The 27,848-nt window shown below is 40.0% G+C and overlaps 1 protein-coding gene across 7 annotated transcripts in view; it reads left to right on the top strand.

Moving 5' to 3' along the window:
* LOC126281772 (carboxypeptidase N subunit 2-like) overlaps positions 1-27,848 on the top strand; it is a 312,044-nt gene that overhangs the window by 119,892 nt on the left and 164,304 nt on the right. For 6 of the 7 annotated variants that reach the window (XM_049980973.1, XM_049980975.1, XM_049980974.1 and 3 more), the window contains one exon: positions 18,889-19,128. In XM_049980973.1, coding sequence (XP_049836930.1) covers positions 18,889-19,128 — 240 coding nt within the window. Of the gene's footprint in view, positions 1-18,888; positions 19,129-24,632; positions 24,953-27,848 lie in introns of those variants that run through there. The other variant, XM_049980976.1, reaches the window with a different exon arrangement.

Raw genomic sequence — 27,848 nt, 5'->3', positions numbered from 1 at the left:
CAGGGCACATTTCTAATTTGCCAGTTTAGTCAGCCAATTATTGACAACATTACATAAAATTCTAATTAATATGTGAGCTTGATTTTGAAGTTACTGAAATCATGATTAGGAACCTGTCAATGTGGGTGACATCAACAATCTAAATGGAGCATTTAACTATTTAATACTAATAAATAAAGTTATACATTTACTGCAAAGCCTTTCAGTGTGAATCATTGCATTGTGTCTACTCTCCAGTATGACACAACTCCGTTATTTATTTATTTACGTTTTCTTTGCATGGAGCCATTGTAATGATGGCTTTTGCAAACGTCAGGCTTAATACTATGGTTATATTTACACTTATAAAATACACTCTCTTCTGTAGTTGTTGCTTCTTATAGCAATTTTTTACATTTATCATATTGCAACTGAAATGCTAATGCCTCATGTTACTATCACTATCTTAAAATTCGTTGAAATAATATAAACATTTTTCTATTAGAAAAGATTTTAATTTTGTTTTAAAAACATTTCCCATGTACGTTCTTAGAGAGTTTGGTAGCTTGTTATACCAAATCAAACCACTGACATATGGACTTCTATCAGTCATTTTTAATGTTGTTCTGTTGTGGAAATGGTTACACTTTGTTCTAGTGCTGTGATCATGTACATCACTGCTCTTGATAGCTTCTGTTGGTTGACTTATAAAAAATACAACTGTTTTGAAGATGTACAGAGAATATATTGTCAGATATTTGTGCTCCACAAACACTTCATGGCATGAATCTCTATGTCCCATCTCATGTATGTGTCTTATTGCTTTTATCTGTAGTAGTAGTATTCTTTTTAAATGTACATCAGCACAACTTCATTCATTAAGGTGTACACCAACATAAGACAAAGAAGACAAGTTAGAGATTTAATATGTGTACTATATTGATAGAATTTTATTATCTCATAACATATATAAATAAATAATTGATTTAACAATGTTAGAAAAATGGTAAATTGCTACTCACCATAAAAATGACACATTGAGTTGCAGACCAGCATTACAAAAGGATGGTTACATAATTAGCTTCTGGCCAAACAGAAAAAAAATACACACACATACACAAAAGCAACTACTCCTCATTCACACATGACTGCTACCTCTGGCCGCTCAGACCAAAATGAAAATCTCATGTTCAATGAAAGCAGCAATTTAGATTGGGGATAGCAGGGTATACAGATGGGTGGGTGGGGGGGTGGGGGGGTGGGGGGGGGTGGTACGGTGGGTGGGGGGGTGGGGGGGGGGGATTAGCCAGTGCAGAGACAGGGAGTGGAAAAGGAGAGTATCAGAGGTATCAGATAGGATGGATGCGTTAGTAGAGGGCAGCATACAATGAGGGTGAGGGGACATGTAAAAAGAGAGGAGGTGATAGGAGATTGGGGGTGGAAACTGTTGGGAGAAGGGTGTGGGGGTAGTAGCTTACTGTATGTTGAGGCCAAGATAATTTCCACATTGGAGAATGTGTTGTAATTTTAACTCCCATCTACACTGTTCAGTAAAGCTGGAGGTAGAGGGGAGGATCCAAATGGCCCAAGTTGTGAAGCAGCCATTTTATGTTCAACTGCATGTTGTGCCACAGAGTGGTCCACTTTACTCATAGTTTAGCAATTTATCTTGGTGGTCAGTTGGTTGGTAGTCATACTGACATAAAAATCTGTGCAGTGTTCACAGCAGAGTTGGTATATCTCTTGGCTAGTTTCACAGGTGGCCAGGCCTCTGATGGTGTAGGATAAGCATGTGACAGGACTGGCATAGCAAGTGCTGGGTGGGTGGATAAGGCAGGACTTGTACCGGGTTGTTCCACAGGGTTATGATCCCTATAGCAAGGGGCTGGGCGTGGGATAGAGATGGACTAGATTGTTGTGGAGTTTGAGAGGTGATGGAACGCCCATTTTAGAAGGGGTGACAACAATCTTAGATCAGATGTCCCTCATGATGATAGATAATCAAAGCCCTGATGAATGATGTGTTCCAGTCCAGTGTGGTACTAATGAAGTGTACATTCCTTTGTAGCTGGTTCTTGGAGTTGGTGGGAGGATTTGAGATGTCTGGGGAAACTGTATGGGAAATCTATCTGTGGACTAAGTCTGGTTAAGAGTGCCTGTCTGAAGGGCTTGCTGAGACCTTGAGCATACTGGGCAAGGGAGCTCTTATCACTGCTGATATGCCATCCCCAGGTAGCCAGGCTGTGCGAGAGGGATTTTTGGTGTGGAAGAGATGGCAGCTGTCGAAATTCATTTGCTGTTGGTGATTGGTGGGTTTAATGTGGATGGAGGTGTGGTTGGAGGTATCAGAGAGGAGTAGTTCAGTGTCCAGGCAGGTGGCTCACTGGGTTGAGGAGGAGCAGGTGAAGCAGATGGGAGAGAAGGTGATGAGATTGTGAAAGAATGAGGGTAAGTGTCTTGGCCCTAAGTCCAGATCAAGGATTTGGATTAACGGCCACCACCAATCTCTGGCCAAGAGCAAAGCGGAACACCCTGTGGCACAATATGCAGCCAAACATAACATACTTGATTTTAATGGCTGCTTCACAACCCGGGCCATCTCCATCTGGATCCTTCTCTCCACCACCTCTGAACTGCACTGATGGGAGTTATCCTTACAACACACTCTGTGCTCCTGAAGCTACACTGTCCTCCACCCAACAGTTTCTGCCCCCTTCTCCGTATTTATACGTCCCCTCATTGTGTGTGGCTCTCTGCCAACACATCTACCCATACTTTCCCCTTCCCTGCACCTCTCCTTTTCTGCACACTGTCCCCTCTTCCCCCTGCCTCACTTTCCCATAGCCTTCCACTACTGCACTTGGCAGTCTTATCATGCCACCACTAGCAGTGGTTCCTCTCACCTCCTGTCGTAAGCTGCTATCCCTCCTGCTTCCCCTCCTCACTCCATTCCAGATTGTTGCTTTCATGCATTGTGATAGTTACATTCTGGTCTGAGCTGCTTGTGATTTGTGGTGACATGCACAAGTTTTCCTAATATTATTGATATTCCAATCTGGTCTTCCCATCATTTAAACCATTGATTTAATGTGCAGGAGACTCATCATTACAAATAATTTAACTGAGATACATTCAGTGCGATAAAAAAATCTGTAATTGACCTTAATTTAAAATCATAAATATAAATTGTTACACTATTCCACAAAGGAATGTTTATCATCATTTAAAAATTCCATGATTGAATAATAACATTTTTGCACTAATGGCATGTAATTTTATCTTCAATAAGCCTAGTTACATATTGTGAAAGTTTTTAACTTTTAATTTGTTATAAATTTTCATAGTCCTGTTTCGAGGAATTTGGAAGATGAGTTTTAATCTGTGATTGTAACATGAAATTAACTTTGTTTTTTGTGTCATGCACATATTGAGAATCAGTTTTCTATAAATAATTGTGGATTAATATATCTAAAAACAAAGATGATGTGACTTACCAAACAAAGGCGCTGTCAGGTCGATAGACACACAAACGAACACAAACATACACACAAAATTCAAGCTTTCGCAACCAACGGTTGCTTCTTCAGGAAAGAGGGAAGGAGAGGGAAAAACAAAAGGATGTGGGTTTTAAGGGAGAGGGTAAGGATTCATTCCAATCCTGGGAGTGGAAAGACTTATCTTAGGGGGAAAAAAGGACAGGTGTACACTCGCGCGCACACACACACACACACATATCCATCCGCACCCTCTCCCTTAAAACCCACATCCTTTCGTCTTTCCCTCTCCTTCCCTCTTTCCTGAAGAAGCAACCACTGGTTGCAAAAGCTTGGATTTTGTGTGTATGTTTGTGTTTGTTTGTGTGTCTATCGACCTGCCAGCACTTTTGTTTGGTAAGTCACATCATGTTTGTTTTTAGATATATTTTTCCCATGTGGAATGTTTCCCTCTATTATATTCACATCAATAATTGTGGATTGGTACATATAAAGGTAAACAGTTCATAAATGTAAATATACGGAATACTTAAAATATCTAGATCCTTGAATAACAGTCAGTATGAATCCCTAGGCTTAGTAATGCACATATTTCTAATACCAGTTAAATTTTTTGTAGTTATAATATCCTATTTGCTGTACTTGCATTCCCTCAAATGATTATTCAATATCTCACAGTGGATTCAAAATCATTGTGGTAAACAACTTTCCTAGTGTTCATGTCACTATTGTAGGACAACATTGTCATTGTGAATGCAAGACTGTTTAGCTTGTTCACCACTTAGCTTATAGGAGAAGACAAGGATAATTTGTTTCTAGAAATATCCCCAAGAGGTAGACGGAACCTGTTTCCATGAGGCCAGTTCTGTCCTCAGGAGCCAGTCTATGGTCATATGTGTGTTTGTGTTTTGCATTTGCGTGTGTGTGTGGGGGGGGGGGGGGGGAGGGGGGGGGGAGGGAGGGGAGGTTGTCTGATTCCAGTGAAGGCCTTTCTGGCTGAATGCTTACTTGTTTGACAGTCTTTTTGTCATTCCTGTTTGTGACTCAGTATATCCACTATGTGGTGAGTAGTAATCTATCCTTTTCACAATATTGTCGTTATTCTATCCTGGATTTTCCATTATTTCATATTGGCTTTGATTTATTTGTGTGATTCAAAATCTTACTTCCAAATACAATTTTAGACCTTTTTACATAGTTTATAAAATCTATATTTCCATTACTTTTCAGTTCATTATGCAATTATCTTTTCCTGGCACTTGACACCTTTATACCAACAGTTATATATCCATTTCTACTTGCTTGTCTTTTTTGTGGCAGACTGTAGGGGCAATATTTCATTAAAAACATGCAATATTCTTTGAAGACATCTGACAAAATTTTTAGAATTTTTTGTAGTATGGTCCACTGCCCAGTATTTTTCGTGAAGCCTATGATTATTCAATATCTCACAGTGGATACAAAATCATTGTGGTAAACAACTTTCCTAGTGTCCAAGTCACTATTGTTTATACACTCTAAGGCCAAAAAAAAAAAAAAAAAAGACACACCACAAAGGAATTATCTGAATGTGATGGAAATCAGTAGATGTGATGTACTTGTACAGACAAACAATTCAGACAGTTTCAGAAAAATTGGATGATTTTATTCAAGAGGAGAGCTTCTCAAATTGAACATTGGTCCGCCAGTGGCTCTTATGGAAGCAATTACTCATTGGCTCACATAAGCCCCTTATGCAAGCAATTACTCATTGGCCCACATAAGGCCCTTATGCAAGTAGTTATTTAGTGTGACAGAATTGTTGGACTTCTTCCTCAGGAATATCGTGCCAGATTCTGCCCAGCTGGTGAAGTAGAAGAAACTCTTGTTGTATGCAGGCAGGCATAATCTTGCTGAAATGTAACGCCAGGATGGCTTGCCGAGAAGGACAACAAAACAGGAGGTGGACATACTGCTGTGCTGTAATGTCGCTGCAGATGACAAACAAAGAAGTTCTGCTATGAAATGAAACAAGCACCCAAGACTATCACACCTGTTTGTTGGCCCATATGCCAGGTGACAATCAGGTTGACATCCCACAGCTGTCCATGGCATTTCCAGACATGTCTTCCTTTGTTCATCAGGACTCAGTCTAAAGAGGGACTCATCACTGAAGACAATGAGATTCCAGGCTGCACCCACCCAACACCACTGCTAACAGGCTTGTTGGTGTACAGAGATCAGTGGTATTCAGCACAAGGGGCACCGTGAGCTCAGAACCCTTTCTGTTAGTTGCTTATTAATAGTCTTGTGATCACTGAAGCACCAGTTGCACATCAGACAGAGCATAATGATGAATCTGGGGCTCTGAGTGCCTCCTAGACCATTGCTTGGCCCTCACATGCTGTCATCTCTCCAGGTCGTCTGCTAACCTTCTTGATGCTGTGCTTCATCACAGTTCATCCATTCCTGCCAACAGTGTTCAATAGTGGCATTGTTAGTATTCAAATGTCAAGTGATTCGCCAGTTACTTCAGCTGGCTTCTTCGAGCCCAACTATATGACCTTTCTCAAATGCTGACATCTGTGTATATTGTTCACTCACCTGTTCGTGAAGCACAGTTACTATCCAACTGAAAACATGGAATGAAATCCGCAAACACTTTATGCTCTAGTATGAACATGTCTCCTGTTTACTATCCTTGCCAGCTGTGTGGTGAAACTGCACTGCAGCATCACACATTTATTCATCGGCCGCCAATGTTTATGGTTTTGAATTTCCTGTTGCTAATTGTATGAATATCAATTTGTGGCCGATTTCCATAATTCCTGCATGGTGAATCACTTTTTTTTGTCTCAGAGTGTATTTTCATTACTAAAGCACTGTGTGATGCACATTTTTCTAATGGCTGGTTCATCTATTTTTGATAGCTCAGCACTCCTGCAGTTGAGTGAGTGATCTTGGCATTGCATTCCTTGGTGATTGGTCTGGTGTCGGTTTCCCTAGATACGTGCACTGGATGTCACAGTTAATGCTTGTCATTTTCAGTCCTATATGGCCCTTTCAGGGGTGAAGGATTTGGTATTCCCAACAGTGGGCATCACAATGGAGGCAGATGAGCCAGTGTGGGTAGCATAGCAGAAAAGTGTGGAAACCTGGCATGGAGCGTGCACACAAGACATGGTATGGTTGAACACACTGGTGGACATTTTTTCCTGCAGGCAGCAGTAGACCGGTTGGGCCAGTGCTTACTTGGAGTTTGACTGCTGTGTACCTCTCGTAATGTATCATGTCATGTGTTGTGCCGAGAGCTTTGTCATTAGTCATACACACCAACCACATACTGAATTCTCCCTGTGCTTGCCTGGACATGCATTTGGACTGCCATACATTGACTTGCATGACTTCATTTCTCTCTCACGGGGTCTGTTCCCCAACTATCGTCACACCACCATCATCCTGTGTAGCATCTGTGTCGACTATGTACAGAAGCAGCATTGTCAGGCCCGTGCAAATACGAAAAACATAAAATAATAAACAAATCTAATAAATTAACAAAATTAATGATGATGTAAATAAAATAGAAAGAAACTTCCACATGGGAAAAATATATTAAAAACAAAGATTCCAAGACTTACCAAGCGGGAAAGCGCCGGCAGACAGGCACATGAACAAAACACACAAACACACACACAGAATTACTAGCTTTCGCAACCGATGGTTGCTTCTTCAGGAAGGAGAGGGAAAGACGAAAGGATGTGGGTTTTAAGGGAGAGGGTAAGGAGTCATTCCAATCCCGGGAGCGGAAAGACTTCCCTTAGGGGAAAAAAAGGACAGGTGTACACTCGCGCGCGCACACACACACACACACACACACACACACACACACACACACACACACACACACACACACATATCCATCCGCACATACACAGACACAAGCAGACATATTTAAAGGCAAAGAGTAAGGGCAGAGATGTCAGTCGAGGTGGAAGTACAGAGGCAAAGAAGTTGTTGAAAGACAGGTGAGGTATGAGCGGCGGCAACTTGAAATTAGCGGAGGTTGAGGCCTGGCGGATATCGAGAAAAGAGGATATACTGAAGGGTGAGTTCCCATCTCCGGAGTTCGGATAGGTTGGTGTTGGTGGGAAGTATCCAGATAACTCGGACGGTGTAACACTGTGCCAAGATGTGCTGGCCGTGCATCAAGGCATGTTTAGCCACAGGGTGATCCTCATTACCAACAAACACTATCTGCCTATGTCCATTCATGCGAATGGACAGTTTGTTGCATGTCATTCCCACATAGAAAGCGTCACAGTGCAGGCAGGTCAGTTGGTAAATCACGTGCGTGCTTTCACATGTGGCTCTCCCTTTGATCTTGTACACCTTCTGGGTTACTGGACTGGAGGTGGTGGTGGTGGGAGGGTGCATAGGACAGGTTTTACACCGGGGGCGGTTGCAAGGGTAGGAGCCAGAGGGTAGGGAAGGTGGTTTGGGGATTTCATAGGGATGAACCAAGAGGTTACGAAGGTTAGGTGGACGGCGGAAAGACACTCTTGGTGGAGTGGGGAGGATTTCATGAAGGATGGATCTCATTTTGGGGCAGGATTTTAGGAAGTCGTATCCCTGCTGGAGAGCCACATTCAAGGTCTGATCCAGTCCCGGGAAGTATTCTGTCACAAGTGGGGCACTTTTGGGGTTCTTCTGTGAGAGGTTCTGGGTTTGAGGGGATGAGGAAGTGGCTCTGGTTATCTGCTTCTGTACCAGGTTGGGAGGGTAGTTGCGGGATGCGAAAGCTGTTTTCAGGTTGTTGGTGTAATGGTCGAGGGATTCAGGACTGGAGCAGACTCGTTTGCCACGAAGGCCTAGGCTGTAGGGAAGGGACCGTTTGATATGGAATGGGTGGCAGCTGTCATAATGGAGGTACTGTTGCCTGTTGGTGGGTTTGATGTGGACGGATGTGTGCAGCTGGCCATCGGACAGATGGAGGTCAACGTCTAGGAAAGTGGCATGGGATTTGGAGTAGGACCAGGTGAATCTGATGGAACCAAAGGAGTTGAGGTTGGAGAGTGGCATACGAGGGGGCCATCCTGGTACCCATGGCTGTTCCCTTTAATTGTTGGTATGTCTGGCCTTCAAAAGTGAAGAAGTTGTGGGTCAGTATGAAGCTGGCTAAGGTGACGAGGAAAGAGGTTTTAGGTAGGGTGGCAGGTGATCGGCGTGAAAGGAAGTGCTCCATTCCAGCGAGGCCCTGGACGTGCGGGATATTCGTGTATAGGGAAGTGGCATCAATGGTTACAAGGATGGTTTCCGGGGGTAACAGACTGGGTACGGATTCCAGGCGTTCGAGAAAGTGGTTGGTGTCTTTGATGAAGGATGGGAGACTGCATGTAATAGACACTGCATGTAATTAGACACCAACCACTTTCTCGAACGCCTGGAATCCGTACCCAGTCTGTTACCCCCGGAAACCATCCTTGTAACCATTGATGCCACTTCCCTACACACGAATATCCCGCACGTCCAGGGCCTCGCTGCAATGGAGCACTTCCTTTCACGCCGATCACCTGCCACCCTACCTAAAACCTCTTTCCTCGTCACCTTAGCCAGCTTCATCCTGACCCACAACTTCTTCACTTTTGAAGGCCAGACATACCAACAATTAAAGGGAACAGCCATGGGTACCAGGATGGCCCCCTCGTATGCCAACCTATTTATGGGCCGCTTAGAGGAAGCTTTCTTGGTTACCCAAGCCTGCCAACCCAAAGTTTGGTACAGATTTATTGATGACATCTTCATGATCTGGACTCACAGTGAAGAACAACTCCAGAATTTCCTCTCCAACCTCAACTCCTTTGGTTCCATCAGATTCACCTGGTCCTACTCCAAATCCCATGCCACTTTCCTAGACGTTGACCTCCATCTGTCCAATGGCCAGCTGCACACATCCGTCCACATCAAACCCACCAACAAGCAACAGTACCTCCATTATGACAGCTGCCACCCATTCCATATCAAACGGTCCCTTCCCTACAGCCTAGGCCTTCGTGGCAAACGAGTCTGCTCCAGTCCTGAATCCCTCGACCATTACACCAACAACCTGAAAACAGCTTTCGCATCCCGCAACTACCCTCCCAACCTGGTACAGAAGCAGATAACCAGAGCCACTTCCTCATCCCCTCAAACCCAGAACCTCTCACAGAAGAACCCCAAAAGTGCCCCACTTGTGACAGAATACTTCCCGGGACTGGATCAGACCTTGAATGTGGCTCTCCAGCAGGGATACGACTTCCTAAAATCCTGCCCCAAAATGAGATCCATCCTTCATGAAATCCTTCCCACTCCACCAAGAGTGTCTTTCCGCCGTCCACCTAACCTTCGTAACCTCTTGGTTCATCCCTATGAAATCCCCAAACCACCTTCCCTACCCTCTGGCTCCTACCCTTGCAACCGCCCCCGGTGTAAAACCTGTCCTATGCACCCTCCCACCACCACCTACTCCAGTCCTGTAACCCGGAAGGTGTACACGATCAAAGGGAGAGCCACATGTGAAAGCACGCACGTGATTTACCAACTGACCTGCCTGCACTGTGACGCTTTCTATGTGGGAATGACATGCAACAAACTGTCCATTCGCATGAATGGACATAGGCAGACAGTGTTTGTTGGTAATGAGGATCACCCTGTGGCTAAACATGCCTTGATGCACGGCCAGCACATCTTGGCACAGTGTTACACCGTCCGAGTTATCTGGATACTTCCCACCAACACCAACCTATCCGAACTCCGGAGATGGGAACTCACCCTTCAGTATATCCTCTCTTCTCGATATCCGCCAGGCCTCAACCTCCGCTAATGTCAAGTTGCCGCCGCTCATACCTCACCTGTCTTTCAACAACTTCTTTGCCTCTGTACTTCCACCTCGACTGACATCTCTGCCCTTACTCTTTGCCTTTAAATATGTCTGCTTGTGTCTGTGTATGTGCGGATGGATATGTGTGTGTGTGTGTGTGTGTGTGTGTGTGTGTGTGTGTGTGCGAGTGTACACCTGTCCTTTTTTTCCCCTAAGGGAAGTCTTTCCGCTCCCGGGATTGGAATGACTCCTTACCCTCTCCCTTAAAACCCACATCCTTTCGTCTTTCCCTCTCCTTCCTGAAGAAGCAACCATCGGTTGCGAAAGCTAGTAATTCTGTGTGTGTGTTTGTGTGTTTTGTTCATGTGCCTGTCTGCCGGCGCTTTCCCGCTTGGTAAGTCTTGGAATCTTTGTTTTTAATAAATTAACAAAATTTATTGATCTGATTCAACAGAATTTATTGATCTGATTCAAGCATTTGGTTTCATGCTAAACTTCACACAATTCATGAGAGAGAGTAGACAAACTTCAACCTGTATAAATAACATAGTGAAAAATTATTCATTTGATGGTAGAAAAAATTCCAGATTGATTTACATATTTCTGATCAATCTGTACTGTACTTAGATTGTTTACAAGTGTACATGTTGCATATGCTGGCGCAGATACTGATTTGCTTTTGCATTATATTTTGTCTGGCTATATAGGCTCAGCCGCTACGTTACCATAGGGGTTTATTTATTGCTGCTTGTAATTAAATGCACTTCATCAATGTCCAAAAGCCAAAAACAGAAAATATATTGAGCTCAATGATTTTTATGCCGACAGTGAATTGACTACTAACAAGGTGAGTTGCCATTCTACATTCTTATAACACACGGAGAACCAGAATTGCCCCTGCAAAGAAATTGTCACAAACAGTAGCTGGATAACCTATCTGCTGGTGTACCCCATGCATGACCTCCTGACTTATCAGATGAGTGGAGGGAGAATGATACTGGGTACCCAAAAACAGTGCTGGTGGGAGGGGCGTGAACCTGCTAAGCTTGGCATGGGTGAGGACAGGCAGCAGCGCGATGCTACTGCATGGGAATCATCAATGGCAGCAAGACATGATGACTTGGTGGGAGGCATGGCCACCTGGGATATCCAGCAGGGCACTAGGGGCTGGTTAGAATGCATGCCCAGTTGTGCCACCTGCCACACAATGCATCCATTGCCATTGCAATCCCATGTGATTCTGCAATTTAGGCAGCATTGGCATGTTGGATAAGGTCAGTGCCTTAGTCTGAACCTTGTGTTCAGAAGCTAACCTGACAATCATGTCCTAAATTGGCAGCTTTGCATAATAGGTAGCACAATTGGGATACTCAAAATGAGACCTGTGCTAGAAGCCTTGCAAATTGGCGATCCTGGCCACATACAACTGCTGAGAGAGCTTGTGGTGCACTTTAAACTACAACTGCACTGTCACTGCATGGGTTTGATAGCCAAAATACTGCATAAGCAACAAACAGAGTTTATCAAAGGGAAGTTTCTTGGGCTCAGTTGCGGGTTTCATATTTTGAACAGGTTTGTATAAACATGTGATACTGGACAACAACAAGGCACCATTATCAGTTGGATGAACAATACACCTTATCTGGCATTGCAGCAAGAACTGGCACAGGTAATTCTCCTACCTTTCCATCGACTTATCAAAACTGGCAAAGCCTTTGGGGATGGTGTCAGTGACATAGAAAATAGAACAGTGAATGCCTGCCCTCCCCAACCTCCCGTGCCCCACCCCAGCAAGACAAAGGTGCAAAGCAGTTCTACAGTCTGGGCTATCAGTGCCTGGATCTGTTCCTATTGTTGCTGCTACTGCTGCTCCTTCTCGGGGCACAACTGTTCCTACCAGCATCGCAGAAATGCCAGGTCCATGGTGGCTCTAGTGAACACTAGGAAAACACCACTTCACTACACCATTGGCACAGATACTTCACAGGCTTGATGATAGCTGAGGAACTAAACCCCACAAAAGAGAAACAAACTTGCATTGTGCAAATTGATCTAGGGGAAGAAGAGAGTAAAAACACTCATAGAGATGAGCATGGGAGGAATTCAGTGTGTGGCTGGCATGGGTGACCAACAGCTAAGCCCTTGGCACAACTGTAGGGTCAAACTCCAAGTAACCACTAGCCTGTCCAGTCTACTGTCATGCACAGGAAAGCATCTCTGTCAATGGGTCTGTGCATACTACATGTTGCATGCACCCTACATGGCATGATTCCACACTATCCTGCTGTGCCACCTATGCCCAGCATGTATGCCCTTATTGTGGTGTACAATGGCAGGGACAGTAAAATGTTAAAATCAGCAGCTATTATAATTATTTTCTTTTGCTATTTTCTAGTTACTATCAGTGACTCTTTAGTTTCTTTGTCACTTATTTACCTAGGATTCTGTATATTGAAATTATAAGAATATTTTGTCTCTCAAATTCTATATAGTAACTTTCAAATCCATCCTTATCAAACAGAAATTGAAAATAATCTGTTAAAGAACTTTTAATTAGTATGCAGGAACTCCCACGATTTTATTCCTTATACAAAAGCTCCCCTCGATGTACCATGGACCTTGCTGTCAGTGGGGAGGTTTGCATGCCTCAAGGGGTATCTGTAAGACAAACCTGTGGTTGCTGAAGAGGGGCAGCAGCCTTTTCAGTAGTTGCAGTGGCAACAGTCTGGATGATTGACTGATCTGGCCTTGTAACATCAAGCAAAATGGTCTTTGCTGTGCTGGTACTATGAATGGCTGAAAGCAAGGGGAACCTACAATGTAATTTTTCTTAAGGGCATGCAGCTTTACTGAAAGGTTAAATGATGGTGATGTCATCTTGTGTAAAATATTCCAGAGATAAAATAGTCCCCCATTTGGATCTCCAGGTGAAGCCTACTCAGGGGGACATTGTTATCAGAAGAAACAAAACTGGCATTCTACGGATCGCAGTGTGGAATGTTAGATCCCTTAATTCAGCAGGTAGGTTAGAAAATGTAAAAAGGCGAATGGATAGGTTTAAGTTAGATAAAGTGGGAATTAGTGAAGTTTGGTGGCAGGAAGAGCAAGACTTCTGGTCAGGTGAACATGGGGTTACAAATACAAAATCCAATAACGGTTATGCAGAAGTCGATTTAATAATGAATAAAAAAATAGGAACATAGATAAGCTACAACAAACAGCATAGTGAATGTATTATTGTAGCCAAGACAGACACCAAGCCCAGGTCTACCACAGTAGTACAAATTTATATGCCAGCTATCTCAGCAGATGATGAAGAGACTGAAGAAATGTATGATGCGATAAAAGAAGTTATTCAGATAATGAAGGGGGATGAAAATTTAGTAGTCATGGGGGACTGGAATGCAATTGTAGGAAAAGGAAGAGAAGGAAAAGTAATAGGTGAATATGGACTGAGGGTAATGAATGAAAGGGGAAGCCTCCTGGTAGAATTTTACATAGAGAAAAATCTAATCATAGATAACACTTGGTTTGAGAATCATGAAAGAAGGTTGTATACATGGAAGAGTCCTAGAGATACTGGAAGCTTTAAAATACATTATATAATGGTAAGACAGAGATTTAGGAACTTGGTTTCAAATTGTATGACATTTCCTGGGGAGGATGTGGACTCTGACCACAATTTATTGGTTATGAACTGTAGATTAAAAGTGAAGAAACTGCAAAAAGGTAGGAATTTAAGGAGATGGGACCTAGATAAACTGAAAGAACCAGAGGTTGTAGAGAGATTCAGAGTGGGTATTAGGGAATGATTGACAAGAATGGGGAAAGAAATACAGTGGAAGAAGAATGGGTAGCTTTGAGAGATGAAATAGTGAAGGCAGCAGAGGGTGAAGTAGGTAAAAAGACAAGGGATAGTAGAAATCTTTGGATAATAGAAGAGATATTGAATTTAATTGATGAAAGGAGAAAATACAAAAATGCAGTAAATGAAGCAGGCAAAAAGGAATACAAACTTCTCAAAAATGAGATCAAAAGGAAGAGCAAAATGGCTAAGCAGTGATGGCTAGAGGACAAATGTAAGGATGTAGGAGCATGTGTCACTAGGGGTAAGATAGATACTGCCTACATGAAAATTAAAGAGACCTTTGGAGAAAAGAGAACCACCTGTATAAATATCAAGAGCAAAGAAGGGAAAGTAGGAAGGTGGAAGGAGTATATAGAGGGTCTATACAAGGCCGATGTACTTGAGGGCAATATTATGGAAATGGAAGTCGATATAGATGAAGATGAAATGGGAAAAATGATACTGTGTAAAGAATTTGACAGAGCACTGAAAGACCTAAGTCAAAACAAGTCTGTGGAAGTGGACAACATTCCAATGGAACTACTGATAGCCTCGGGAGAGCCAGCTACGACGAAACCCTTCCACCTAGTGAGCAAAATGTATGAGACTGGCGAAATACCCTCAGACTTCAAGATGAATATAATAATTCCAATCCCAAAGAAAGCAGATGTCAACAGATTTGAAAATTACTGGACCATCAGTTTAACACACAAATACTAACACACATTCTTTATAGATGAATGAAGAAACTGGTAGAAGCCGACCTCTGTGAAGATCAGATTGTATTCTGTAGCAAAGTTGGAACACAAGAGGCACTACTAACTCTATGACGTATCTTAGAAGATATGTTAAGTAAAGGCAAATCTATGTTTCTAGCATTTGTAGACTTAGAGAAAGCTTTTTACAATGTTGACTGGTATACTCCCCTGGTAATTCTGATGGCAATAGGGAGGTAAAATACAGGGAGCAAAAGGCTATTTACAATTTGTGCAGAAACCAGATGGTAGTTATAAGAGTCAAGGGGCATGAAGGGGAAACAGTGGCTGAGAAGGGAGTGAGTAACCTATCTCCGATGTTATTCAATCTGTATATTGAGCAAGCAGTAAAAGAAACAAAAGAAAAATTTGGAGTAGGAATTAAAATCCATGGAGAAGAAATAAAAACTTTGAGGTTTGCCATGGACATTGTAATTCTGTCAGAGACAACAAAGGAGCTGGAAGAGCAGCTAAACTTAATGGAAAGTGTCTTGGATGGAAGATCATCAACCAAAGCAAAACAAGGGTTATGGAATGCAGTTGAATTACATCTGGTGATGCTGCGGGTATTAGATTAGGAAATGAGACACATAAGTAGTAAATGAATTTTGCTTTTTGGGGAACAAAATAATTGATTATGGTCGAAGTATAGAGGATATAAAATGTAGACTGTCTATTGCAAAGAAATCATTTTGGAAGAAGAGAAATTTGATAATATTGAGTATTGATTTAAGTGTCAAGAAATCTTCTCTGAAATTATTTGTATAGAGTGTAACCATGTGTGGAAGTACAACATGAACGATATCCAGTTTAGACAAGAAGAGAATAGAAGCTTTCAAAATCTGGTTCTACAGAAGAATACTGAAGATTAGATGGGTAGAACATGTAACTAATGAGGAGGTACTGAATAGAATTGGGGAGAAGGGGAATTTGTTGCACAACTTGAACAGAAGAAGGGATCATAGAACATGCTCTGAGACATCAAAGGATCACCAATTTAGTACTGGAGGGTAGCCCGGAGGATAAAAATTGTAGAGGGAGACCAACAGATGAATACAGCAAGCAGATTCAGAAGGATGTAGGTTGCAGTAGTTATTCGGAGATGAAGAGGCTTGCACAGGATAGATTAGCATGGAAAGCTGCATCAAATCAATCTCTGGACTGAAGACCACAACATACAGATGCTACTGGCTACAACATAGTTCTCCAATTTGCTAAGAATTTTCTTGTGATCTTTTGTTAACCAGTGTTGATTTAGCAAAGGACTGATATATTTCCCCTTCATGCCAGGAAAATTTGCAGGGGGAAAAGAAACATAATGAATAATGAGAAAACAGGAGAATCTGTAGAGGTCATCACTGAAGAGGATGTTTCAAAGAATGTCCTCCCTCAGGCACCTAGGTCACTTACACTTTATCACCTGCTAAACTTAATTAAGAAGGAAATACCATTGGGATATGCCAACTTAAATATTAGCAAAATATCTGGTCAGCCATCTAATTTTACATGGTCATCAATAAATGTATTGTGTCAAAAATATGGATAATATTATGACTTAAATTAAGAATGTGTGTATGTCTTCAAGAATGTGATATAATGCCCACCTCTCATGTTATCTCATTATTTAAGCACATTTCCTTCAAATTCTGTATATACTTGTTCTAGTTCTTTTCATGTCCAATATCCTGAAAACCGTGGATGCAGGGCAACAAGCAGATTCAACATTCCTAGAATTTTGGAAAACCTTCAACACAGTGCCCCACTACAGATAGTTAATAAAGTTCCAAGAATAAAGAATGGGTCCCGAAATATGCGAGTGGCTCAAAGACTTCTTAAGTTGTAGAAGCAGTTGTCCTTAGACAATGACTGTTCATCCACATCTACATCTACATCTACATACATACTCCGCAATCCACCAAACAGTGCATAGTGGAGGGTACCTCGTACCACAGCCAACATCTTCTCTCCCTGTTCCACTCCCAAACAGAACGAGGGAAAAATGACCGCTTATATGCCTCTGTACAAGCCCTAATCTCTCTTACCTTATCTTTGTGGTCTTTCCATGAAATATAAGTTGGCGGCAGTAAAATTGTACTGCAGTAAGCCTCAAATGCTGGTTCTCTAAATTTCCTCAGTAGTTATTCACAAAAAGAACGCCTCCTTTCCTCCAGAGTCTTCCACCCGAGTTCCTGAAGCATTTCCTAACGCTCGCGTGATGATCAAACCTACCAGTAACAAATCTAGCAGCCCGCCTCTGAATTGCTTTTATGTCCTCCCTCAATCCGATCCGATAGGGATCCCAAACCCTTGAGCAGTACTCAAGAAAAGGTCGTATTAGTGTTTTATAAGTGGTCTCCTTTACAGATGAACCACATCTTCCCAAAATTCTACCAATGAACCGAAGACAACTATCCGCCTTCCCTGCAACTGCCATTACATGCTTGTCCCACTTCATATTGCCCTGCAATGTTATGCCCAAATATTTAATCGACGTGACTGTGTCAAGCGCTAAGCTACTAATGGAGTATTCAAACATTACAGGATTCTTTTTACTATTCATCTGAATTAATTTACATTTATCTATATTTAGAATTAGCTGCCATTCTTTACACCAATCACAAATCCGGTCCAAGTCATCTTGTATCCTCCTACAGTCACTCACCGACTACACCTTCGCGTACACCACAGCATCATCAGCAAACAACCGCACATCATAGTATACAGGATGTTTTAGAATATCTATTTGATGTGATGAATGGCAGATTGTTTTAAATGTGGGAAAATAGAAATTGATGCAGATGGAGAGGTAAAATAATCCTATAATGTTCCTAAACAGTATTAGTGGTATGCTACTTGACACAGTCATATCAATTACATGCCTAGGTGTAAGTGTGCAAAACGAAATAATGAAAAATCCAGGATGTAATATAACAATATCATGAAAAGAATAGCAGCTACTCACCATATAGTGGAGATGCTGAGTCGCAGACAGGCACAACAAAAAGACTGTAGGAAAGTTAGCTTTCTGACAGTCTTTTTTTTGTACCTATCTGTTACCCAGCATCTCTGCTATATGGTGAGTAGCAGATATCCTTTTCAAAATATTGTAATGGTTCGAAATGGTATGAAGTGATACAAGTATGTAAGGTTGGTGCTAGGGAAGGCAAATGGTCGACTCAGTTTATTGAGAGAATTCTAAGAAAATGTAGTTCATCTATGAACGAGACTATGCATAGAAATAAGAAAATGTAGATAATCTATAAAGGAGACCATGTGTAGAAACACTGATACAACCCATTCTTGAGTACTGCTCAAGTGTTTGGTATCCCCAGGAGGTCAGTTTAAAGGAAGCGGTTCAGAAGTATGTTGCTAGATTTTGAATTTGCTACTGGTAGATTCAGTCCACACGTGAATGCTATGGAGATGCTTTGTGAACTCAAATAGTAATCCCTGGAGGAAAGATGTCATTCTTTTCAAGAAACACTATTGAGAAAATTTCAAGAACTGGCATTTGAAGCTGACTGAGTAATGACTCTACTGTTGCTAATGTACATTTCATGTAAGGACCAAAAAGACAACACAAGAGAAATTAAGTCTCATACAGATGCATTTAGATAGTAGTTTTTTCCTTGCTCCATTTGTGAGTGTAACAGGAAAGTGAATGACTAATAGTGGTACTAGGTACCTACAGTCATACATTGTATTGTGGTTTGTGAAGTATGTGTGTAGTTGTAGATGTAGTGTGAAGATCTTTAATGATTTTACTTATATCAAATTATGAGCAAATAAAAATTTGGGAGTACAGTTGGTGAAGATTTGATTGTTTATAGCAAACAATGTTTTAATTTGTTATGTAGAAGATAACTTGACCAGTAATACAGAGCTGCTGTACATGTAGCAGCTAAATATAATTTACAAATAAAGCTTAATTAATTATTCACATATTGTGATAATTTTAAACAAAATTTAATGTTACAGCCACAATGCAGAACTTCGAGTGTTGCTGATGAAAGACACACACTCTTCTGAGCTAAATGTAAATTTGCTGGAAAGTACAACAAAACTACGATGGCTTGATTTGTCTGATAATTACTTAAAGCAGTTACCTGCAGCTGCACTTCAAAACTGTCAGAAGCTCAACCGCCTTGGTATTACGGGCAACAGACTGGAAAATCTTGATGTGGAGCTGCTTTTACAGCATAACATAGGTCTTCAGAGGTATGAACAGGAAAAATTGCATAATTTGTTAAATCTGTTAAAGAAATGTTGACATGTCACAGATTATTCATGAGTCATTTGTAATCTTTAAGTGTAAAGATCCTTCTGATATTTTACTGATGATGAAATAACTGTGTTGACAATTGTGTTACATCATAACTGTCGGCAATATAAGCATTACATAAAAGTTTTTTAGTCTTTTTCAACTACGCAACATTAGGACCTGCTGATACACATTTCTGAAACAATGTCTACACCATTAATGTTATGGAGACTCTTAATTGCAGGGCTATTCAAAAAGATGGAACAGATTTTAAAAATTTATTGCTTCCAAACTACAAAAAATAGAGAAACAATTCAGAAAATTCCTGGAATGAGAAAAGTTTCAATATTATTGCTTCCAAACTACAAAACATAGAGAAACAATTCCAATATTCCTGGAATGAGAAAAATTTCAAATTTTTATGCATTGAATATGAGCATCATGTGTTACACAACAACTATCAAAACAGTGGCTCATTTCCTGCCACACTCAAAGCAGTGATGAAATTCATCTCCTGCTCCTCCCAGTGTCGTTTTCTCTCCACCATCCAAAACATTGCCAAGCCACAATTTCCAGGCATAAGTCACCCCTCCACAGCAGCTGGAAACACTCAGCAGCTGTTGCACTTTGTGATGCCCTGTTGCATGCTTTCTTTTTCATTTCTACATGTATCAACACAAAACATGCACAGTTCTGTGTTTGCTATCTACTAACTATCTATAACACATTCCTACTATCATGAGCATCTTTTGTCAGCCTGATTATAGTTGTGGAACATGTAAATAAAATGATAAACCAGTTAAAAGAAATGGATTGGACTCATGTAATGGATAACGAGAAAACGATTAATAAATGTTTTTCCATTTTCCTGATAGAGATCAAGCATATAGTAGAAATGACATGCCCCTTGGTAACCAAAAGGTAGCAGAGTAATATTACTCATAAGCAACAAAATACTAACAAGTGGTACACCCCACAACTTAACAAACTCAGAATACTACTGATGATTATGAAAGACAAATCTCATAACAGTGATAGGGGCAGCAAGGAAAATTACACTAAAATGAGAAACCTATACAGATTAGAAGTAAAAAATGCTAAGTGCTGTGCAAATGATGAATATATTTTAAATTCTAAAAATAAATGTAAAGCTGCCTGGACTGTCATTAAAGGGGAAATTAATAATACCAATAAAAAAAAGGAGTATCCCTATTGACTCCAATATTCTCAATGAATATTTTGTAAATAGCGTCACCACCCCACCCATCAATTCTGCCTCTGATGCATAAGCATTGCTCACTTGTGCAAAACAGACAAGAAGTGAGAAGTTCACTTGGACCCGAATAACATTAAATGATATTCATAAGTCAATAAACAAATTAAGTAATTCCAAAACAGAAGATTATTATCGACTCAGTAATCTCATCATTAAATGTATAGCAAAAGAAATTGAAATGCCACTTCTCTCACTCTCAAACAGAGTACTTGATGAAGGAATATTCCCCGACTGTCTTAAGCTCACAGTTACTTTGCCTGTGTATAAAAAAGGTGAAAGAAACCTCCCAAATATCTACAGACCCATTTCAATAGTACCTATCATATCCAAGTTAGTAGATAATTGTGTGCATAAGTAGATATTCGTGTATTTTGAAACCAAAAATTTTTTAAATGAACAACAGTTTGGCTTCAGGGCACACCTATCAACTGTAAAAGCAATAGAAGCTTTGGTAAGCAATGTTTATGAAGGGTATGAAAAAATGGTATCAATGTCTGGAACACTTATTGACCTAAGTAAAGCTTTTGACTCGGTGTCACATGACCTACTCATCAGAAAGTTAAAATACTATGGCATTGAAGATGACACACTCCGACTATTCAGATCTTATCTAAGCAATAGGTATATGCATGTATATGCAAATAAGCAGAGGTCAGAAATACTCCCTATAGAAAGAGGAATACCCCAAAGCTCTGTTCTTGGACCTTTTCTGTTCATTGTCTATGTTAATGACTTCTTGAATTGCATACCGTGTAAGAACATACTATATGCTGATGATATGACATTAATAAGCACAAGAGAGAACTTACAGAGTGTACTGGACAAAAATAGAGAAATGATGCAAATGGCTAATTACTGGTGTGAGGCTAACCAGCTGTGCATAAATCAAACAAAAACAGAAGAAATAATATTTCATCTCAAAGTAACTAAAAGTGAAAACAAAACAGTGAAATTATTTGGACTAATCATAGACCAAAAGCTCTTATGGGAAGGACACACCAATTATCTATGTAGTAAACTAGCATGAGTACTTTTCTTATTGTATAAATTAAGAAACAGTGTGAGCAAGCAATTGCTACTCCACTCATACTATGCTTTTTTTCATTCCCAACTGCAATATGGAATATTGCTTTGAGGTAACTCCCCAGGGGCTGAATGTATTTTCAAATGGCAGAAGAAAGCAATCAGGTGCATGGAGGGGTTAGCACCCAGAGAGTCCTGCAGAAATTATTTTAAATCTCTTGGCGTAATGACAGTGCCAAGCATGTACATATATAACTGTCTAATACATGCCAGAGAAAATTTGAAAAAATTGAACGTGAGATGTGATGTGCATGCACACAGTACAAGAAACAGTCGCCTGCTGGACTTGCCTTCCACAAGACTTGCTGTAGTCCATAATAACTATAAGTACTTAAGCATAAAATTTTTCAATAAGTTACCATGCTCAGCTCGTACAGTACCACTAAATAAATACAAGAATACATTGCAAACCTGGCTAAAAGACAACGAATTCTATACAACTGAAGAATTCTTAGAAACTAATCATCAAAATATATGTTTTACCAAAGTTATGAAGAAAATGTTTTGATATTATATAAATTAGTTATTTAACGTGATTCTTTTCTTATGTGTGTATTTAATTACTGTACAAAACATTGTTTTACATCATGTCAAAGAAAATGTCTTTAGTTCCTTTTCTCTCCTTTCTGTAACTATTTGAATATCTTACTGAAATTAAAACCCCTAAACTTTGACGAAGTCAATTGTATGAAAAATACTGAAAGGCTAATAAAAATATTCTATTCTATTCTATTATTCTGGAGAATTTTGTGTTACACTTCAGATTCCCCCACTTAGATGAAAGATGTCCTGAAACTGAGCTAGCATAACTAATTACAATCTTTTTCTACTGTACAAATTTGATGAAGAGAGCATTGTTTTTCTCTTAAGAACAAGTTTTATTTTACATTGTATCACAAAGGTGAGCATGTTTCTCACTTCAAGCCCCTTTTACTTATTAAAAGTCAGTTTATCAGGGTTAATTCTTATAATTATTTCTTTCCATTTTGTGTAAGTATTTAGTATTTATTCATACTAACTTAGTTAAAGTATGAGTCTTTTTTCTAAGTTCATTCCTTCTTAACATTTTAGTTCAACTTTTCCCCAAAGATAGAATCCCATACCATTTTCATATACTGAAATAGAGTTTGTAATCATTATTTAATAATAAATACTCTTTGTGTTCCAAATGACAGGCTTTCCCTGTTACTTTCATAATTTAATATGACAGTAAATTATAGATAATAAAATATTTGCAGAGGAAACATTGCTCTTTGGAAAGCTAAACATGAAGTAATGAAGCAGTTAATTCAGTACCTGGCTGTTGTCACTCTGCTTGATCTGCAAAGATAGCAAATTATCCTGAGGACTGAAATTCTGTTATCATAGCAACATTGTACAGTCCCTTTTCTTGCCCTGTTTCTGGATCTACTAGGAAAACTGCTTGTGGGTGTGGAATATCCTCTGTTCTAATTGGTCCACTGTATTTTAGAAGAAAATTACTCATTTCTCTCTTTAAATTCTAGTTATGATGGAAATCCTTAACTAATACCAAATGATTAATCTGTAGTTCTGGAATTTTTATTGGATTTTCTGAATGTATTTTGTTCTTGTTTTTCTATGTTTCCTCTTACCATACTTTGTAGATCATCTGATTTAATGGTTTCTGATTTTGGCTACTTAAACAATTGTAACAGTGGCTAGCCAATCAAAGTTTTATTCATGATTTCAACAGGCGCTCTACCTGCAGACATATAAGGCAATTCATTTATAATTTTGAAATTAATTGAGTCCATGTAGTACATCTGGTAGAATGATAGGTTCTACATTTCATTACAAATTCACACAGGTTCAATTACAGATGGGTATTTCAAAATAGTTATGTGTTTTACACTTTTCCATTCAAAAATTCTTTAAAGTTATGACTTGTAAATAGTGGCCAATTAACAGTGGGAAGTCCATAGCTTTACCCACATTTGTAAAATAGTCTCTTAAAAATCTTATTACTGTATCTGTGTTGGCTTGGTTAAAGTTTTACTTGCTTTGACCAACATTCTATAAGTACAAGAGTGTAAGTCACTCCTCCTCTATCTGTAGCAGCTGCTAAATCATGTTTTTTGGGTGTTGAGGGCCACCTGTTCTGTAGGTGATTACTGTTCTCCTTAATATTTTGATATATATCCCATGATCATATTAATTTTCCTGCTTTTTACTTAGGTTAATAAAATTTGTTCATGTCTTTAATACATTTGAAAATATGGAAATTTCCATATCCCTTAAGTATAAACCATATTACATCTTATTCTATATTATTAGGTATACATAGCTTCCAGCTAGATGTCATGTTATCTAACCTTTTGAATGAAAACACATCACTAATGATCCATAATGCCTGTCCCTCTGGTAACACTGTTGCATTCACACACTGCTGAAATGTAACACTAAAATAATCATCTGCTTTTAGTCCTGATTTTATTCTTAAAGTTATGTTCCTTATGTCTTTACCTGGTGTAACTTAATGGCAAGAAATTAACAATGAAAATAACACCAGGCCCCTCAGTACATTTCTTCTTGTTCCTATCCAAAACTAATCTCAACAGTGCATCAGGGATTTTGAGAATCCTTTATGTAATCTATTTGTATTTGAAACTCCTTTAAATGCTCACTGCATTAGATGGTTATGTAACAGCCTACGTTCCATTAAAGATGCCAGTGCCTGAAGGTCAATATGAATAATTATCAATGATACCTAAACATTTGAAATTTTTGTATACTTCAAACAAAAGCTTTTACTCTTGCTGTGTAATTTAATTGATCTTTATTGAAGCTATTACTTGTGAAAGTGATGGTTTTGTGTTTTCCAACTTCAGGATTCCATTTTCCCTCAAATAATTTGGATGCAGTACTGTATTCTGACTTGTGTGTGGCTAACATGAATGGTTCATACATTGCAAGATGATTAAGTATTGGTGCTTTCACAACTGCTTCTTTTATATTTTTAAATGCTTCTGCTATTCCTCCATCCCATATCGATGTAGCTTCCTGTTTTAATAATGACGGTAATCTAGGCTCATTCATTAACTGATATTGGACATAATGGTGATTAAATCTGCCTAATTCCAGGAATGAGCATAATTGAAACTTCCTGGCAGTTTAAAACTGTGTGCTGGACGGAGACTCAAGCAAACTGTTATACGCTCTGAACAATTCTTTATGGCTCTTATCCTGTCAGGATCAGTTTAATACCAAGAACACCAACCAAATGTCATAAGGACTTCAGTTTCTTCCTGTCAAAAAGGGACTTTGCTACCTTCATGGTTATACCTTTTATAAAACTTTTGTAGAGTTTTTGTTAATAAAGTACTATGCTTCTCCCACATTTCAGATACTAATGAGATGTCATCTACTTAGATTATTAATTCCTTTGATAACTCTTCCCCCAACACTTCATTTACTGCATGAATAAACACTGAAACTGAAATATTCAAGTCAAAAAGTAACACTTTGAACTGATGTAACTTTTCATTAAACAAAAAATTTGTGTAATGCTTCAAATTTTTGTGTAATTTTATTTTCCTGTATCCAGCTTTTAAATCCATTGAACTGAAGTACCAGGCTTGTTGAAATTTAGAAAGCAATTCATTGATGAATATTGATCTATCTCTTTCACTTTATATGTGTCTATTCATAATCTGCACACCCAAATCTTAACACCTGATTTTTCAGAGAATACTGTACTATATTTCTGTAGAATATCATATAATTGCTTTTTCTGTTCCTCCCCTAAAAGCACAGATTCATACGCTTTATTATATATTTGACTGTCATCAATTTGCATATCAATTATAGGTTCTTCTCTATTGCATGATTTTGCCTTTGCAATTAAACATATATTGTGTATCACTTGATCCTATTCATTTGTTTTTGAAATTATCTTAAATGGTAGTACTCTTCTATTATGATCATTTCTGAAAACCAATAGTTCTTCATTAAAACCTAAAGCTGCCTTATATTTCACTGACCAATCTACATCAAATCATATTTGTATATTAGTGTTAAACATTATGAGTAGAGTTTGCATTAACTGAGAACTTCCTAAAATTATTAGTACATGTGTTTCTTGTTTAATTAACGTACCTCTATTGTCAACAATGTATGACAAGATGGATTGCTACTTACTGTAAAGAAAACACACATTAGGCTGCACACGGGCACAATTAAAAGACACTTATGTAAAGCTTTCAGCTACAGCCTTCACCAGTAAAAGACAGACACACACCATTCATACACACAAGCAAGCATGCCTCGTGCTTACATGACCACCAATTCCAACATCTTGAACCAGAACACAACTATCACATGGGATGCAAACAGCAAATTGGAGGGGATGGAGAAGAGGAAGGGATAGTAGTATATGGGTGAGGAGAGTAATGAATGATGTATGTGGAATGTGCAGTGACTAGAATGCCAAAAGGTGCAGGATAAGAAGATTGTGGGGTAGGGAGGTGGGGAAAAAGAGGAGGAAAAAAGGAGCAAACAAGGGAGCAGAATGGAGAAAGACTGGCAAATGGGTTGACAGAGGGTGGCAAATAAATAGGGTGGGAGATGAGAATGAGGAGGAGGTGATAGGACAGCAGGAATGGAAACTGTTGGGTGGAGGGTGTGGGGACAGTATGTTACTGTAAGCTGAGGCCAGGATACATATGGAGGTGGAGAATGTGTTGTAAGGGTAACTCCCCTCTGTGCAGTTTGGAACAGCTCCTGGTGGTGGGAAGGATCGAGATAGCTCAGGTAGTGAGGCAACCGTTAAAATCAAGCTTGTTACGTTCAGCAGTGTGTTGTGCCACAGGGTGGACTACTTTGCTCTTGGCCACAATTTGGTGATGGCTGTTCACCCTAGTGGAATACTGGTTGCTAATCATATCAATATAAAGAGGTGTGCAATGATTGTAGCTGAGCTGGTAAATAACCTGGCTGCTTTCACAGATAGCCTGGCCTTTGAAGGCAGGTCTGGAATAGAAAATGCTGGGTGGGTGGACTGGGTAGGTTTTGCACCTGAGTCTTCCACAGGGATACTGTTTTTGTGTCAAGGGGTTGGGATTGGGAGTGACATAGGGATGGCATAGGATGCTTTGTATGTTGAGTGGGTGGCTGAATATCACTTTAGGAGGGGAGGGAAGTATCTCGGACAGGGTGTCCCTCATTTCAGGGCATGATGATAGGTAATCGAAGCCCTGGCGAAGGATGTGGTTCAGTTGGTAGTGGTAGTGGGTGATGAAGGGGACCCTCCTTTTTGTCTGGTTCTTGGGGATGGTGGGAGGATTGCAGTATGAGGTAAATGGCACAGGAGATCTGTTTACAGCCTAGTTCTGGGGGTAGTGCCTGTCTGTGAACGCCTTGGTGAGACCCTCAGCATACTGAGCAAGGGAGTTTTTGTCGCAGCAGACACACTGTCCCCGGATGGGCTGGCAGGATGTGAGGGTTATTTTGGTGTGAAAGGGATGACAGCTGTCAAAATGCAGCTACTCTTGGTGGTTGGTTGGTATAATGTAGACAGAAGTGCAGATTGAGCCATCAGAGAGGAGTCAGCATCAAGGAATGTGGCATGCTGCATTGACAAGGACCATGTAAAGCAGATGGGAGAGAAGATGTCTTGACCCTGAGTCCAGATCATCAGTGAACCTGAACCAGATTAGGAGTTTGGTGTTTTGGGAGGCCAGGAAACGTCTCCTGTAGATGGTCCATAAAAGGTTGGCATAGGAGAGTGCCACACAGGTGCGCATAGCTGTGCTGCCGATTTGTTTATATACCGGGTGATCAAAAAGTCAGTATAAATTTGAAAACTGAATAAATCACAGAATAATGTAGATAGAGAGGTACAAATTGACACACATGCTTGGAATGGCATGGGGTTTTACTAGAACCAAAAAAATACAAATGTTCAAAAAATGTATGACAGATAGCACTTCATCTGATCAGAATAGCAATAATTAGCATAACAAAGGAAGACAAAGCAAAGATGAAGTGAAGTTCTTTACAGGAAATGCTCAATATGTCCACCATCATTCCTCAACAATAGCTGAGTCGAGGAATAATGTTGTGAACAGCACTGTAATGCATGTCCAGAGTTATGGTGAGGCAATGGCGTCGGATGTTGTCTTTCAGCATCCCTAGAGATGTCGACCGATCATGATACAGTTGCGACTTCAGGCAACCCCAAAGCCAATAATTGCACGGACTTTGGTCTGGGGACCTGGGAGGCTAAGCATGATGAAAGTGGCGGCTGAGCACACGATCATCACCAAACTACGCAAGCAAGAGATCTTTCACGCGTCTAGC

This window comes from Schistocerca gregaria, chromosome 7 (assembly GCF_023897955.1).
Source record: "Schistocerca gregaria isolate iqSchGreg1 chromosome 7, iqSchGreg1.2, whole genome shotgun sequence".
Classification (NCBI taxonomy): domain Eukaryota; kingdom Metazoa; phylum Arthropoda; class Insecta; order Orthoptera; family Acrididae; genus Schistocerca; species Schistocerca gregaria.
Note: the sequence above shows the minus strand (reverse complement) of the source record. Positions and strands in the feature narration are given on the sequence as shown.